This window comes from Tachypleus tridentatus, chromosome 13 (genome assembly GCF_004210375.1).
Source record: "Tachypleus tridentatus isolate NWPU-2018 chromosome 13, ASM421037v1, whole genome shotgun sequence".
Classification (NCBI taxonomy): domain Eukaryota; kingdom Metazoa; phylum Arthropoda; class Merostomata; order Xiphosura; family Limulidae; genus Tachypleus; species Tachypleus tridentatus.
The window spans coordinates 267,060,591-267,077,263 of NC_134837.1; the positions used below are offsets into that span (position 1 = coordinate 267,060,591).

At 32.7% G+C, this 16,673-nt stretch overlaps 1 protein-coding gene across 2 annotated transcripts in view; it reads right to left on the bottom strand.

Annotated features, from left to right (window-relative positions):
* The window catches only part of LOC143238139 (uncharacterized), a 95,093-nt gene that overhangs the window by 17,757 nt on the left and 60,663 nt on the right, over positions 1-16,673 (bottom strand). Inside the window, exons 2-3 of one of the 2 annotated variants that reach the window (XM_076478106.1) lie at positions 10,079-10,180; positions 1,777-1,874 (exon numbers count right to left, since the gene is read on the bottom strand). In XM_076478106.1, coding sequence (XP_076334221.1) covers positions 1,777-1,874; positions 10,079-10,180 — 200 coding nt within the window. Of the gene's footprint in view, positions 1-1,776; positions 1,875-4,142; positions 4,195-10,078; positions 10,181-16,673 lie in introns of those variants that run through there. The other variant, XM_076478107.1, reaches the window with a different exon arrangement.

The window sequence follows — 16,673 nt, forward strand, 5'->3', positions numbered from 1 at the left end:
TTATTTCTATAGATGTGAGGGATAACTTAATTAATTGGATGTAAGAGTAGCTTGATGGAAGAAAGCAGTGAGTTATTATAAATGAAGTTCAGCCAAACTAAATTAATGTTATAAGTGAGGTACCTCAGGGCTGTCTGTGTCTTAGGACCACTGATCTTTTTTATTTACATTTATCGCATAGAAGAAGAATTTGTCCAAAAATACTAAAGTTTCACATGATATCAAGATCTTGTGTGTTGCAAGTTGTTATGACAATGCTGCTGAGTTATAAAAGAATTTTGATCACTTAGTGAGTTGTTCTAATAAACGGCGGATGGGTTTTAAACTGCTGAGTTATAAAAGAATTTTGATCACTTAGTGAGTTGTCCTAATAAACGGCAGATGGGTCTTAAACTGCTGATTTATAAAAGCATTTTGATCACTTAGTGAGTTGTCCTAATGAACGGCAGATGGGTTTTAATTAATATAAATGCTCGATATTGCGTGTGGGTTATCATAATTTGTTTTATGAATATAATTTGGATGGTAATAATCTTAATTGCGTCACGAAATAAAAGGATCTTGGTGTAATTGCTTATTAGTATCTTAAGCCATCCAAGCATTTTGTACTTGCTAGTAGTAGTAGGGCAAATAGGATTTCAGGTTGTACCTATATATGTACTGAATACAAGTCTAAAGAGATTATACTTTTATTGTATAGATCACTGGTTAGGCCGCATTTGAAGTATTGTGTTAAGTGTTGGCTCCTTATCCCACGAAAGACATTGAATTGTTGGAAAGGAATCAGAAGAGGGTTACTAAAATGGTGTCTGGGATAGAGGGGTTGTTATATGAAGAAAGACTACGATTCTTAAAATTGTTTACTCTTAAAAAAGAAAGCGTTAGAGGGATCTGATTGAGATGTTTAAGATTGTAAATGGAATTCATAATGTTGATGTATTCATATGTTTCATACTTAACAGTGACAATTATAGAACTAGGACACACAGATGTAGATTTAGAAGCCGTCTTCAACTAAGACAATGTTATTTTTCAAATAGAGTGGTTGGTCTATTGAATGGTATGAACTTGGATGTTATGGAGGCAGTACATTTGAGTGAGCTAAAAAGAAATATTGATAAATATATGAATGGCTGGCTTTGTTCTTTTTTGTTTATTTGGCTTAGAAGATAGGATAACCGAGATGGACCAACAAGTCTCATGTTGTCCCTAAACGCTATGTTATGTTATATTCATTGTTTACAATAAACAGTTTGACTTGCTTTGAGCCTCACCGTCATGTCAGACTTGAACAACGAACAGTACGAATTTATTTGAGCATGATCATCATATCCAATGTGGACAATGAACAACATGATTTTCTTCGACTATGACCACCTCTGATCATCAGATTGTTGGAATTCGTTAAAATATTGGTAACTACTGAAATATTTTCCCTCGTGGTATGACAGTTTGCATTATATGGACCTTACTGGACCGTACTTACGTTTATACGTCAGGCTTAGTACATATGACGTCACAGATATGTCAGTTTGTATTCTGCACGTCTGTTAGTCTTTCTGTATAGATTGTAATGTAGTTTATTTGTCTTACCGTAAATATAACGCGTGTATGTTAGTTTGCTAAAAAACAATATCTGGTGTTTGGTTTCTTTACGTATATGATAAACGATACACTGACTTTTACATCCACCAATCAATCTGTATCACAAAGTTTATCTAAATTTAATTTAAATGTGTAATATCGCGTGTCTTTCCTGACAAATAGAACACTTACCGTTATCTTATTGAGAACTCTTATCGTGCCGCAGGCGTAGATATTGTCTAACGGAAGAAGGAAGGTTGCTCGTCCACCGCTGATGTCCGCCTTGCATTCTGAAGAAAGAGAAGAGATTAGGTTGAATTGATATAGAAATTCATATTGATATAGAAATACAACATTTATATAGAAATACACATTGATATAGAAATACAAATTGATATAGAAACACACACTGATATAGAAACACATTATTATAGAAATACACATTGATATAGAAACACACACTGATATAGAAACACATTATTATAGAAATACACATTGATATAGAAATACCAAATTGATATAGAAAACACACTGATATAGAAACACATTATTATAGAAATACACATTGATATAGAAAAACTTGTAAAGACCAGTAATAGAACAGCAGGTCTGACTAATGGCAGTGTCTATGTTCTAGTTTTTCCTAAGAAGTAACTAAACTGTAGATACGAATTAAGAGTTGGTATTCATCAATAGAAAGACAGCACTAGAAGTCCAGAAAAACAGGAATCTTGAGTTACAGAAGGTGTATTATAACTTATTACATCCATAAATACCAGTCTATCTATGTAGGTACATGTCCAGAAAAACAGGAATCTTGAGTTACAGAAGGTGTATTATAACTTATCCATAAATACCAGCCTATTTATGTAGGTACATGTCCAGAAAAACAGGAATCTTGAGTTACAGAAGGTGTATTATAACTTATCTATAAATACCAGCCTATTTATGTAGGTACATGTCCAGAAAAACAGGAATATTGAGTTACAGAAGGTGTATTATAACTTATCTATAAATACCAGCCTATCTATGTAGGTACATGTCCAGAAAAACAGGAATCTTGAGTTACAGAAGGTGTATTATAACTTATCCATAAATACCAGCCTATCTATGTAGGTACATGTCCAGAAAAACAGGAATCTTGAGTTACAGAATATGTATTATAACTTATCCATAAATACCAGCCTATCTATGTAGGTACATGTCGTTGATGTCATCCGATCTAATACATATACTGTAGTTAATACCAACTTAACTGATGCATAGTAGTTAATCGTATATCTTATGGGTATATGTAGTTAATACCAGTTTAACTGATGCATATATAGAGTTAATATCAGTCTATATTTTGAGTATATGTAGTAAATACTGGACTATCTGAGGGGTATATGTAGTTAATTAATATCAGATAATATCTATTACTTCAGTTCTTTGAAATTTATGCTGCTTATCCAAGTTTAAACTGATAAAAACGACTCGTAAGACGTTATATATAAACGTGACAATACATTCCTCCAGTTTTAATTTTCAGACTAGACAAGGGTTAATTGTTTTCAGAACTGATCTGTGAGATTCCGTAAATTCTGCTCTCTCAGTGGTAACGTCACCTCTTGCTTGTATCATCCTAAAATACTTGGTAAACTGTAGGGTTTTCAGAAATACCACAATCATGTTTACAGAATAACATACTAATATTTTATTACATTTCGACACCATATTTGTTATCAGTACCTATACGACGGATACTAGGATTATGTCATATTTTAGCACATACGATTGTGTTCTGTTTTCTACTCCACAGTATAGTATTGTCATATTTTACCACATACGATTGTGTTGTGTTTTCTACTCCACAGTAGAGTATTGTCATATTGTACCACATACGATTGTGTTCTGTTTTCTACTCCACAGTAGAGTATTGTCATATTTTACCACATACGATTGTGTTCTGTTTTTACTCCACAGTAGAATATTGTCATATTTTACCACATACGATTGTGTTCTGTTTTCTACTCCACAGTAGAGTATTGTCATATTTTACCACATACGATTGTGTTCTATTTTCTACTCCACAGTAAAGTATTGTCATATTTTATCACATACGATTGTGTTTTATTTTCTACTCCACAGTAGAGTATTTAAACACATAAAAGTAAATAATATTAAATAATAATGATCGAAAAATTTCAAACATTTTAGTATAATAAATGATGAGTTCGCTTAGAAAGCATTATATAATAACAAGTTTAGGTTTAGAAATAACACAAACCATAACAGCTACAAAGTTCTTAGGTGTATTCACTTATTGATAAAATACATGTCATTCGTTGTAGAAAAAACAATTCTTGTTAGCTGTATTAATTACGTCATGGGACACAGGAATAGCCCTCTACCTCTGTACATAATGTATGCTTACGATGGGCTATATCTAACTTGGCGACATGTCACTGAATGATCACTTGGGTTTATTGCATATGCTTCAAATCATTTGTGTAATGTTCAGAAATGTAATAGAAGATAGCAGGCAGCCATGTTGAATATGAGAAAATTTGACTCACCTTTGTCTCCCTTGGGCTGCGTGCATTCAGCAAACATAGCGCCACCTGGTCACCAAGGATTAGTTTTTCATTATGGTCTCGTTTGTCCATACAAACACACACACACACTGCCCTCAATTTTAATACTTTTCCTTGCTTCGTAATTAAAATGAGTTAAGCTTAATTGGCATCAATAAATACAGTTTACTAATTTAGATTTTATAATTCATAAACAAGTGAAGTACTGGTTAATGATAGGTTAAGATACTCCAGCGTCCTTAACCCACAGTGTTGTATATAGTCTCATTATGTGTATCTACAACATTATATTTATTTTGTGGTGATATCACGTGAAAGATTATCTACAACATTATGTTTATTTTGTGGTGATATCACGAGAAAGTGTATCTACAAAATTATATTTATTTCGTGGTGATATCACGTGAAAGAGTATCTACAACATTATGTTTATTTTGGGGTAATATCACGAGAAAGTGTATCTACAAAATTATATTTATTTCGTGGTGATATCACGTGAAAGAGTATCTACAACATTATGTTTATTTTGGGGTAATATCACGAGAAAGTGTATCTACAAAATTATATTTATTTCGTGGTGATATCACGTGAAAGAGTATCTACAACATTATGTTTATTTTGGGGTAATATCGCGAGAAAGTGTATCTACAAAATTATATTTATTTCGTGGTGATATCACGTGAAAGTGTATCTACAAAATTATATTCAGTTTGTGGTGATATCACTTGAAAACATACACAACATTATATTTATTTTGTGGTGATATTACTTTAAAGTGTAACCACAGCATTATATTTATTTTGTGGAGATATCACATGAAAGTGCATCTACAACATTATATTTATTTTGTAGTGATATCACGTGAAAGTGTAACTGCAACGTTATATTTTCTTTTTGGTGATATCACGTGAAAGTGTAACTACAACATTATATTCATTTTGTGGTAATATCACATAAAAGTGTCACTGCAGCACCTTTATTTTATGGTGATATCACGTGAAAGTGTCACTACAAAATTACATTTATTTTGTGGTAATATCACGTGACAGTTTATCTACAAAATTATATTAAGTTCGTGGTGATATCACTTGATAATATACACAACACTATATTTATTTTGTGGTGATATCACCTCAAAAAGTAATTACAACATTATATTTATTTTGTGGTGATATCACGTGAACGTGTAACTACAACGTTATATATTTTTATTGTGATGTCAAGTGAAAGTTTAACTACTACATTATATTTATTTAGTGGGGAAATCACTGTAAAGTGTAACTACAGCATTATATTTATTTTGTAATGATATAACTTGAAAGTGTAATTTCAACGTTATATCTATTTTATGGTGATATCACGTTGAAGTTTAATTGCAACATTATATTTATTTTGTGGTGATATCACGTGAAAGCGTATCTACAACATTATATATATATTTTGTACCTCTAAATTCGAATTATTTCGTTCTGTTGACCTCTGGTTTATCTGTCGATGTTATTTTATAAATCATGTTATGACTCTCTTGAAACCACTCTTGAATCCAAATTATTCTAAACACAAAATCATTATTTGAACTGAACAACAAGAAACTAGAAATAACCAAAAAATACACTTTGCTCTGCTATATTCCAGTTGTTAATGATAGGTTTGAATGTCTATTAAGTGAAAAACAGAGAGAGAAATCTTTGTTATAGTTTATTTGATTGCAATGAGATGAATTAGTTTTTGGAGTTGTTTTTTTTAACTCCAGCGATAAACAAATTATTCATTTACTTTATTTCAGTGTCTACAGATGTAAGGAATGAATACCCAAAAGTATGTATCGAATTTTTATCTTAATTCAGTTTTAAAGACATTTCGTACCGTTAATAACATTAATTTTGTTGTTAAGAGACGTAATGGTCTTGATGAAACTGAGCATGCGTATACTCTACCTAAGTCTTGAAGGAAATTGGTGGATTTTCCGTTTATAGAACAGTTTACATTAATAATGAACCATGAAACTGTGTGCATTCTATACTAACATTATGTAATGCAATACAAGAGATTAAATAAATTATTTATACTGTAAAGAATAACATAACATATAATTCACAGATAATTACCATCGTTAGAAATTACTAGGTACAACAGACTGTATCTATTTTTAAATTAATAGGTACAACAGACTGTTTTCTCAAAAACCACATATAATTGTTTTTATATTTACGTCTTGATGCTTGGAAATTGAAAATCGATTAATTCAATTTGTATAACCCTAAGAAAAATCTTATGAAATGCTTTAGAAAATTCCAGTAATATAACCAGATTTCTTTTTATCTTGTATCTTTTACACAAGTATTATATATCACCATGTATTAAAACTATAATTTCAGGTTTCTTGCCCTGAGGAATTCATACGATCCAAAACAGGTGTTGAGATCACCGTTGTAACAGAATTTTATGTCATTACTTGGATAGAATTGTGGTTTGATAATTGGCTTGAATGATTTCTACGATTAGATCAATAAATTACCTAAATAAATGTCATTTCAAAAGGTTTAGAATCTTAGTTTCTGAGTTTGGTAGTTTTATTTGATAAGAACGTAACAGCCCTAGGGATGAAGACTCCAGGAAACACTATAATGAGTTGCTGTGAATCACTTCATCTGCTGCTACGGTTGTTTCTTCCGTTAAAAGTTGATCGATTACAACATTCATTACAGTTTTACATCGTGTTTCTAGTATAAGTTCTTTTTTCTTTTGTACTTTAACCTGCAAACTGATATATTGAACTAAATGTTCCCACATCATTCTCTGGTCTACAAGTAAGTTAAACCTTTTATTTTAATACAATGTTACTCAAGAACCATTCGATAAGTAAAACATAAGCTTCATTCCGTTTGCTATTATACAATTTATTAGGCAAGGCTGGAAAATATTAACTGAGACACACCAATAAATATTAGTAATGTTTGTAAGCTTCTCTGAGAAACAGAAAGCTTTTTAAATTAAATACCTCATTAAGCGTTAGGTGTACTTACCTGATAACCCTAGCGAACAGAGATACAAGTTTAGGACTCGGGTATGTTTAACAATTAAACATCTTATATGATCAGTTTGAAAAAATATTTGCGTTTTATTTTCAAATATTTCTTTTTACATTAAATATAAAATGTTCTAGAATGTTCCCTTACACAGAAATCATGAGTTTATTTGAGAAGTAAACTATATAACTACGTAAGGAAACTGGCTATTACTTACGATTATTTCAGAAATTACAGGACCCGGAGAATTTTGTTTTGTTTTGCATTTCGCGCGCAAAGCTACTCTAGGGCTAGCTGTGCTAGTCATCCCTAATTTAGTAGTGTAAGACTTGAGAGAAGGCAGCTAGTCATCATCACCCACAGTCAACTCTTGGGCTACTCTTTTACCAACGAATAGTGGGATTGACCCTTATTTAATAACACCCCCACGGGCGAGCATGTTTGGTGCGACGGGGATTCGATCCGTGACCCTGCCCGCCCTTTCAGACGTGGGGGCGTTATATGTGTCCGTCAATCCCACTATTCAGTGCTAAAAGAGTAGCCCAAGAGTTGGCGGTGGGTGGTGATGACTAGCTGCCTTCTCTCTAGTCTTACACTGCTAAATACAGACGGCTAGCGCAGATAGCCCTCGTGTAGCTTTGCACGAAATTCAAAAACCAAAAACAAACGTCTCCAGATGTACTATCAAACACGCAATCTATCACACTAGATGACCAAGGATCGAATCTCGATCTCCACCACTACACAAAAAAACCAAAACTTCTCAAACTTTCTATGAAACTAGCAGCAAACTATCCGTCGACACACAAAATATAAAGTAATTAAAACATGGTAATCAAAATTTAGGAAGGTATATAATTAATCTCAGGTGACTATGTGGACTGCAAACCATGACAACGATATATTATCAATCAATATAACCACCTTCTGGTTTTTATTACAGAACCGACTATTATAACCAAGAACAGGCTTTGAACTGAGTATCATATTTTATTTTTATTTTGATCTTAAGAATATATTTTGTTTTAAAATAATGATTTTATAGTCAGTTTACAAAATATAAAAATCCCTAACTCGGTTAGGGTTTATAAAGTAACTCTGTAAGACATGTTGCATTAAACGAGACACTAAAAATAGTGAATTATAAAGATTAAAAGGATGTGTTTACAAAACCTGTCTCAGTATTCTCTCGGGAATTTTATAAACTTCTATTCTTCGTTTAAAATTTTACCAAATGTACAACAATAATTTTTGTGGCAACTTTACAAGTTGTGAGACACTAAAAAAATAATAGGATTTATTTACTAACTTTTGAACACGCATAATAATAAACAGAAATATATGTTTATTTACAATTATATTTCTTATTTATCACATCAATGAGTTCCATAGGTTAGGCTCTACAAATGACGTTTAAAAAATGGTAATATGTAAATTAAAAGGCATAAACTCATTAATTCCTACCAAGAGAAATACACAATACTGCAAGAGATGGAAAACAGAATTTCTACCTTTATTTTCGGTGGGTGAACAATTTTTATACCAATACCAGACACAACTGTTAAAATATGTCCGGGAACTAAGAAAGGAAACTATATCAACAAATACACCAGACACAACTGTTAAAATATATCCGGGAATTAAGAAAGGAAACTATATTAACAAATGCACCAGACACAAATGTTAAAATATATCCAGGAACTGAGAATCAAAACTACTATGATAGAACTACCAAATATAAAGACATGTCTCTACGTAACAATATATAAGCTATACCCATACTTACCCTCCTTACATAGTAATGGTTATTCCCATCTATTATAAACATGATAACTTCACTGTTATTAAGATGTTGTAAAATTTGTGATAAATTACAATATTTTATTAATAGTGTTGATATACTGATACGAAAATTAATTGCTAATGGATTTAATAAAACAAATTTAGATAAAATTATTAAATTATTCTGTAATAAATACAAAAATATATTAAATAAATACAAAGAAAATAATACCTGAGAAATTCTATTAAAATTACTAATAATTATTTTTAGTTAAAAATTAGGCCATCTAAGAACTTGGCACTACTTTATGCGGATGTACATCTTAAATCGCATATTATAGCACGACAGTCACAGTAAATTATCACTTTACTGATGTCGTGTTAATTAGTGCTTCTACCATATTGGGAGAAGGAACGATAACTTCACAAGGTAAGTTTATATAAGTTACCCTCAAATGCTATGACCTTATTTTACATTTTTATTTTTTTTCGTCTTGTTTTTTTCTTTCTTATTTCAATTTGGGAGAGAAGTCACCTTCCCACAATTGTCTGCAGGCAGTGAAGGGTGATATAGATGTGGGATGTTGTGGGCTTGAGCACCCACATGTCGCTCTCCTAATTTCTGATTTTCTTATGTAAGACTAGTGAATTGGAGGTTAAAACTGATAGACGGTGTATCCCCATCGCAATGTAGGTCCTACTTTTTTAATCACCTCCAAAACTAGAATACATTTTATAATCCCACGTTATTGCTTGTATCCTAGGGTCCTTTTAAAAAAAAATATGCAGCGTATTTTATTTCATGATGTTAATGTGTTTTGGTCTATGGCTTAAAAATTTCAATGATTATAATATAATTAATCAGAGGTTGGTATTTGCTGTTTTTATCACAGTCCTTCATCATGATTTTGTTTATTCATTTAACTTCATTTAGATATGATTATTTAATTTCTATAATATGTATATATATTAGTTACAGCTAATTTGTATAAATATGTTTTACTCGGGATGAGGTAGTTTACAACTTCAATTTATCTGGAAACTTGATCGCTAAGCAACAAGATCTAGCCTGAAGAATTAGTTACTAAGTAATGATATTAGCCTTACCTGGATATCCTCGTAGCTTGTCAAGATAAACTACAGATTCGGAATCATCTAAGTTAACAACAACTTTCATGGATTTACTGGAGCAGGAGACGTCGTAGCTGACTGAAGAAGAAAAAAAACATCTGTAACGTCTGTTACAGGTTACAATACTTGTAACATGTACGTCAGGTTACAGTCTTTAATACCAGTAACATCTACCGAGGGGAATCGAACCCCTGATTTTAGCATTTTAAAGCCGTAGACTTACCCCTGTAGTAGCAGGCTACTTGTTTGAAACTAAGCCTCAAAGAAACACTTTGTGTATCTATGCTCTGTCCACCACTGGTATCAAAACCTGATCTCTAGGGATGTGAATCTATATGATTTTGGAAACGTATGCTTTATTAATACATATTTCTAATTATTACTGTCAAGATAACCTCTAGTGGCACATTGGTATGTCTGCGGACTTGTACTGCTGGAAATCGAGTTTCGATACTTGAGGTGGACAGGTCACAGATAACCCATTGTGAAGCTTTGTGCTTAAGATCAAAGTATCAATATATTTTCGGGGTACATATGTATGATAAATATTATCTATAATTATTACTGTCAGATTATTAATGTTGTTTTCAATGCGTATTTCCAATTATTGCTATTACTAATATTGTTATTATAGGATGACTATTAATATGACGTTACCTTTTAAATATAAATATGGTACTTTCTAAGCCTATAATAATTTTAACTGAGAAAGTTACAAACAAAATCAAACTATTTAAATACTTGAAATATGGAACCATATTGAAAACATTTTTCAAAATATTTGAGCTAACGAGTATAAGCTGTTATGGTTGTAGTGTTGCGTAGAACTTCAAGCTTCACCGTAAATAAAATATGGGCGTGGTAACTGTGATATGTTTTAGAAAATATTTCATGTATTCGAAATCGTAGTTTTATTTTCTTTTTGCAAACTGAGAAAAGGGAATCTCGTGGTGAATCGTCCATAAGAAGTGGCATTTGAGTAGTGGCGTTCCAGTCGCCAAGGTTTGGGTTTTTTATCGCAACTTGCAAGAAAATTAGGGTATCGCAATTACAATTTTGAAATCTAATTTTTGTAAGGAAATGATTGTAATTTTTTTACAAAATGTAAGTTATTTTGATTGAGAAGTTTTATGACATTAGGTACTAGCCAAAAGCAAGATAAAATTAACCAATTACTCTTTCAGCTAAGCTTTATGCTACTTCTATATATTAGGCCTAATGTTTAAATTAGACTACTAAAGGTCTGTTATTACTAACTTTCTTGAGTCAGTTTAACCAGTTTGAAGTGAGAAATAAATGTTAACAAGTGAATATGCGTTTGATATTTTAACACGTATATTACCTAATTGGCCGTAAAGCACAAAGAAAAATAAACGTTTATTACTGTCAATTATAATGTATCCTTCGTTCAGTCGAAAGGGTTAAATTTATGTTAATGTCCACACTGTTTTCTACTCTCTAGAATGCAGTGAATAGGATTGAGACTGCTATTTAAGGCTCTTTCAAAGTGCTCACACACTTTGCTTCACGATAACTTTCTATTTTTCTACGTAGGTTTTACTAAAACGGCAGTGATTAAAGAATTGTGTGAAGACTAATGAAATCGTTTGTTTTGAATTTCGTGGAAAGCTACATGAAAACTATCTGCGCTAGCCGTTCTTAATTTAGCAGTGTAAGACTAGAAGGAAGGCAGCTAGTCGTCACCACCCACCGCCAACTCTTGGGCTCTCTTTTATCAACGAATAGTGGATTGACCGTCACATTATAACACCCCCACGTCTGAATGAGCGAGTACGTTTGGTTTGACAGGGATTCGGACCCGCGACCCTCAGATGAAGAGTCCAGTGATTTAACCACCTGGCCATGCCGGGTCAACTAATGAAATAAGTGAAGAGTAGGTTTATTTTAGAAGTAGAGAGAAATTAGTTTTCATTATTTACCCACCAGATGGTTTTATACTTGTGTTAACAAAAAAAAAAACTGTTACGAATGGCATGTGAAAACAATGAATCGAAGCTGTCTGATAAAAGGTGTTCTGAAATTCACCTAAGACTGAAAACAGTTTCATAACCTGAGTCTTACTACAGTTTTTAATGTTTCTTTTCTACTCAGGGTGGATGTTTTGTTTTTCTTGTTGATAAACTGAAATATCAAATTGGATCCTAAAGCACATTTTGTCCCATGGTGTTTTCAACGAATTTTCTAATTTATACATATTCTCTGCTAATACAATAGCAAACAACTGTTTTACAGAAAACGTGATCGTGTAGTCTGGTAGAATATCCTACAATAAGACAAACCAATGCTCTTTCGAAATACAATGTTACTTTCTCCGAGAAGGCCGCATTGGCACGTGGTTAGGGCGATTATCTCGCACTTTAAGTGTGGCGGGTTCGAATCCACGTCTCACAAAACATGTTCGTTTTTCGGCTCCGGGAGGGCGTTATGAAGTGACGGTCAATCCAATTATTCGTTGGTAAAAGAGTAGACCAAGAGTTGGCAGCGGGTAGTGATGACTAACTGTTTTCTCTCAGGTATCCCTCGTGTAGCTTCGCGTGAAGCTCAAACAAACAAACGTTCTTCGAACATAAACATATTTCAATACGCTTTCAAATCGCTGTTTGCCAAGTTGTTATACAAACAGAAAACTCAGATACGTTGGAATTAAAATAATTGATATTTTAGTCGAAGTACGTATTTGTTTTGTTTTTTTGTTTTAGAATTTCGCGCAAAACTACACGAGGGCTATTTGCGCTACCCGTCCCTAATTTAGCAGTGTAAAACTAGAGACAAGGCAGCTAATCATCACCACCTACCGCCAACTCTTGGGCTACTCTTTTACCAACAAATAGTGGGATTGACTGTCATATTATCACATACCCCCCGACTGAAAGGGCGAACATGTTTGGCGCAACGGGGATTCAAACCCGCGCTCAAATTACGAGTCGAGCGCCTTAACCCACGTGGCCATGCCTGGCCTCCAAGAATGTAAAGTTCAACCTAATTAGACGACACAGGCAGTTTCTTCACAGCTGAATGTCAGAATATTTTTTTTTACAAAAATCGATTAAAAAATACTTTCTTATTTGTACTATCAAAATATTGGGATTGAGACGAATCACTATAGCTAGACTGACAAATGAAGTTTGGGTCTCAAAATATGGATCCTAATGAGGACCTTCTAATAACTTGAGATTCATAAATGTATGGTAATTAATAAAGTAAAAACTACAGCACTACAGATGAAAATTCCGGAGAGAAGAATATAAACCACCTAGTTTTAATTAGATCGTGCTGTTCCAACGTCTCTGTGAACCTCATTAAACCGTGTGGCCATGTCTTTGGAGTGTGTCTATAGACTTTTGTTTTACATCTAACTTCTCTAATTACGAGTATACGAGAAAATACTAGTAAAATTATACGCCAGATGTCTCATATTAATCACCTGACAGTCTCGTTGTAGGCATGGGTGGAAACTTGCTGTCTGGAGGAATGTTGAATATTTGAGTTGAATGCCTGGATTTCAAACTTTCTTATTTTATAAAGATATGAATTATCACGATATGATTGGTTGACAAAGCTTTTAATGTAATTTATTTTGTAAAGTATAATAACTATATATATAAAAAAATGCATATTAAGTGATAGGAAATTCTTATGTCATTACGTTTCTCTACCTTCTCAATGGAATCCTACCTTTTCTAGACTTCCCCCTTACTAACACATGCTTATATAAAGGCCCCCAGTGGCTCAGCAGTATGTCTTCGGACTTACAACGCTAAAAACCGGGTTTCGATACCCCTGGTGGGCAGAGCACAGATAGCCCATTGTGTAGCTTTGTGCTTAATTCAAAACAACAACAACAGCTTATATAAACAAATGGGTTCACGAAACACCGTAATAATCCTTGGATATACTTTTAAAATACTCCTCGTTTCTTTTGTATATCTACAGCTTTACTTACACTTCGTTCGTGAATGAATTGTGTGTGTGTGTGTGATAATATCCGATTGTCACTACACTTGTCTTTCAAGACCTCGGGTCTGAATGGAAGAATAGCTGGGATCTTTACTTATTTGTCAGTAGTTTCCAAAGGATTCTTCTCTGATTGTAGTTTAGTTTCGTAGACAATCACATGATATACTTCTGGATGTGTTTTTATATTCAGGTGCTTTGTTATTTCAGCGTTAACGGGTAATTGGGAAACATTCTTGCAAGTTTAAGAAGTCTATACGCGCTGGCTGCCAATATTTTGAAGCGATACTGTAATCGAATTACGGGACTTAAGCTGTTGCCTTTAGAAAAATGGTTCGATCTTCATTAATAATCTTGTCCTTCGACCTGCTGATGACTTGATTTAATCTTCTATTGGAACTGGAAGAATGTTATATAAACTAAACGTGTAACTTTAGTTTCTCCAAGACAAAAATATAAAATAATAACTCCAATTCATTACACATTATTTACACATACAGATAATTATGTCAATTATTACGTCATGTGTAAAGAAGTGGTATTTGTTTAAACATTAGTCATTAGAAAAGGACTAAAGGTATGTGTAACAACTTTGGTCTATTCAGATTAAGGTTAAATATCAGATTATTAACTAATTTTCAACAGAGTTTATCTTTTATTTAAAAATAACATTTAATACTTGTGTTTCTATTAGCTTCTCTTCTTCATGTTTGAACATTTTAAGCCTCGGCTGTACTTAACTAATTTTGAGATTTAAGAATATTCATTTCTTCATGTTGGATAGCAGTAGGTTTATAGACTTAAAACGCTCTAATTCGGGGTTTCATTCTTCGATGTGGACACACCAGATAGCTCCATATGGCGTTGCTCTAAAGCAAACAAGAATATTCATATTGAAGTGTTTTCCCAAGTTGACGACGTTTAAAGAATCCTTGTTTTCAAGAACTGACGACGTCTGAAGGGCCTTTGTTTACAACAGTGAATATTTTTCTTGTTATGAATACTGAAATTAAGAATCATCTAGAGATGTCGGTTGTTGGTTAATTCTCAAAAATTACACAAACATGAAAAAACAGCCATTAAACTACTGCTCAAGATATTCTTTAAATAAGTGTCACAAATTGACCTTTGTCTTTTATTTTATAAGATTTAATTAAACTCAGGTTTTAGAATGATCCCAGACAAGGTAAACACCACGCCTTGTTAAATATTACAAATGTCGTTGCTATAGCTAAATGAACTCAAGTTTTATGTTTCTGACACGAATTAAACTCAATTAAGAGGAATATTTAGACTACATTTTGTATAAAGGTTCAGCGAAAGGTTTCTCAGGTCCATCGGTGTTCGCCATGTTAACATTAGGAGTTTTGTTTTCCCCCATGACATCTACATACGCTTGACAATGAAGGCACTCTTGTTTAAAGTGCCTTTTAAATGTTTGTTTACATAATATTATGGATAAGTAATTACAGCAAGACACGAGATCTAACAAGTACCTAATCTCACTGAAAGGTTGCTTAAGACGCGATTTAAATTTCGAAATTCAAGATTCTCAAATGAGAAACTTTGGAAATAACGTATCATGAATATATTTAACGTTTCGAACAAAGTACGCTGTAACCATGGTAACTTTAACGTGGAAGTCCTAATGAAAATATTTTGTAAAGAATAACGAATAATTTTCCGTATCACGTTGTTCTGGTTTTATTTTACACAAACGATGGTCAGCTGATGCGAAATTGATGCAACCATGAACAAAGTTTTAAACACAACCGTTTCAAAAAGTAATCCATACATTTTATAGCTATTTTACAATGATGTTTCTCAGCAATTATGTGTTTAGTGATTGTACATTTCAAAATAAATCAAAAACAAACTTGTACCTGTTTTTAGCCAGAAAAAAATAAATATATAATATTTAGTCTGAAAATATCTCTTTGTTTGTAGTTAAGCACCACAATGGGCTATACTTGCTCTGCCCAACACTGGTACCTAAACTTGCTGAACCATTGCGGGCGGGTTTTCTGTGTATGCATTATTGTTACACCAAAGACCCTATTGATTTCTTTTACTTTGGTTAATATAACAACATGGGTTATATTGTTAAGCTAATTTGTGTTAGTTATCAAACAAAGATATATGAGTGTTGTGTTTGTGCCGTCAAGGAAACTCACTACTTCGAATGAACAAACTTTTGTGTTTTGAAGCTGAAAAAACCTCTGTTAGAACATAAAAGTTTATGTGAAAAAGTTTTCAAGTTCCAGCAATTTTAAACTCGATTATCTTGAAAAAATACAGATGTCGCCACTTTAAGTAATACTAAAATATGGCGGGATTTCGTTTTCTTCGTATCAGTAAGTTCGTTACATAAATGTATGCAATGAAACAGAAGTATCACGAAAAAAAAACACTTAACAAATTTTAAAAAATAAATTTGAAGTGCAATTTTCAGTCTTCGATTAGTTGTTTGCAGTGTTTGGAAGCGAAAGTAACCTATTAATAAAACATCTGAGTGACGTGCTACAGATGTATTAAAACCTAACCCTATTTTAATGTGATTTACAACTGTTACGTCATATTCCAATATTGTCAACTT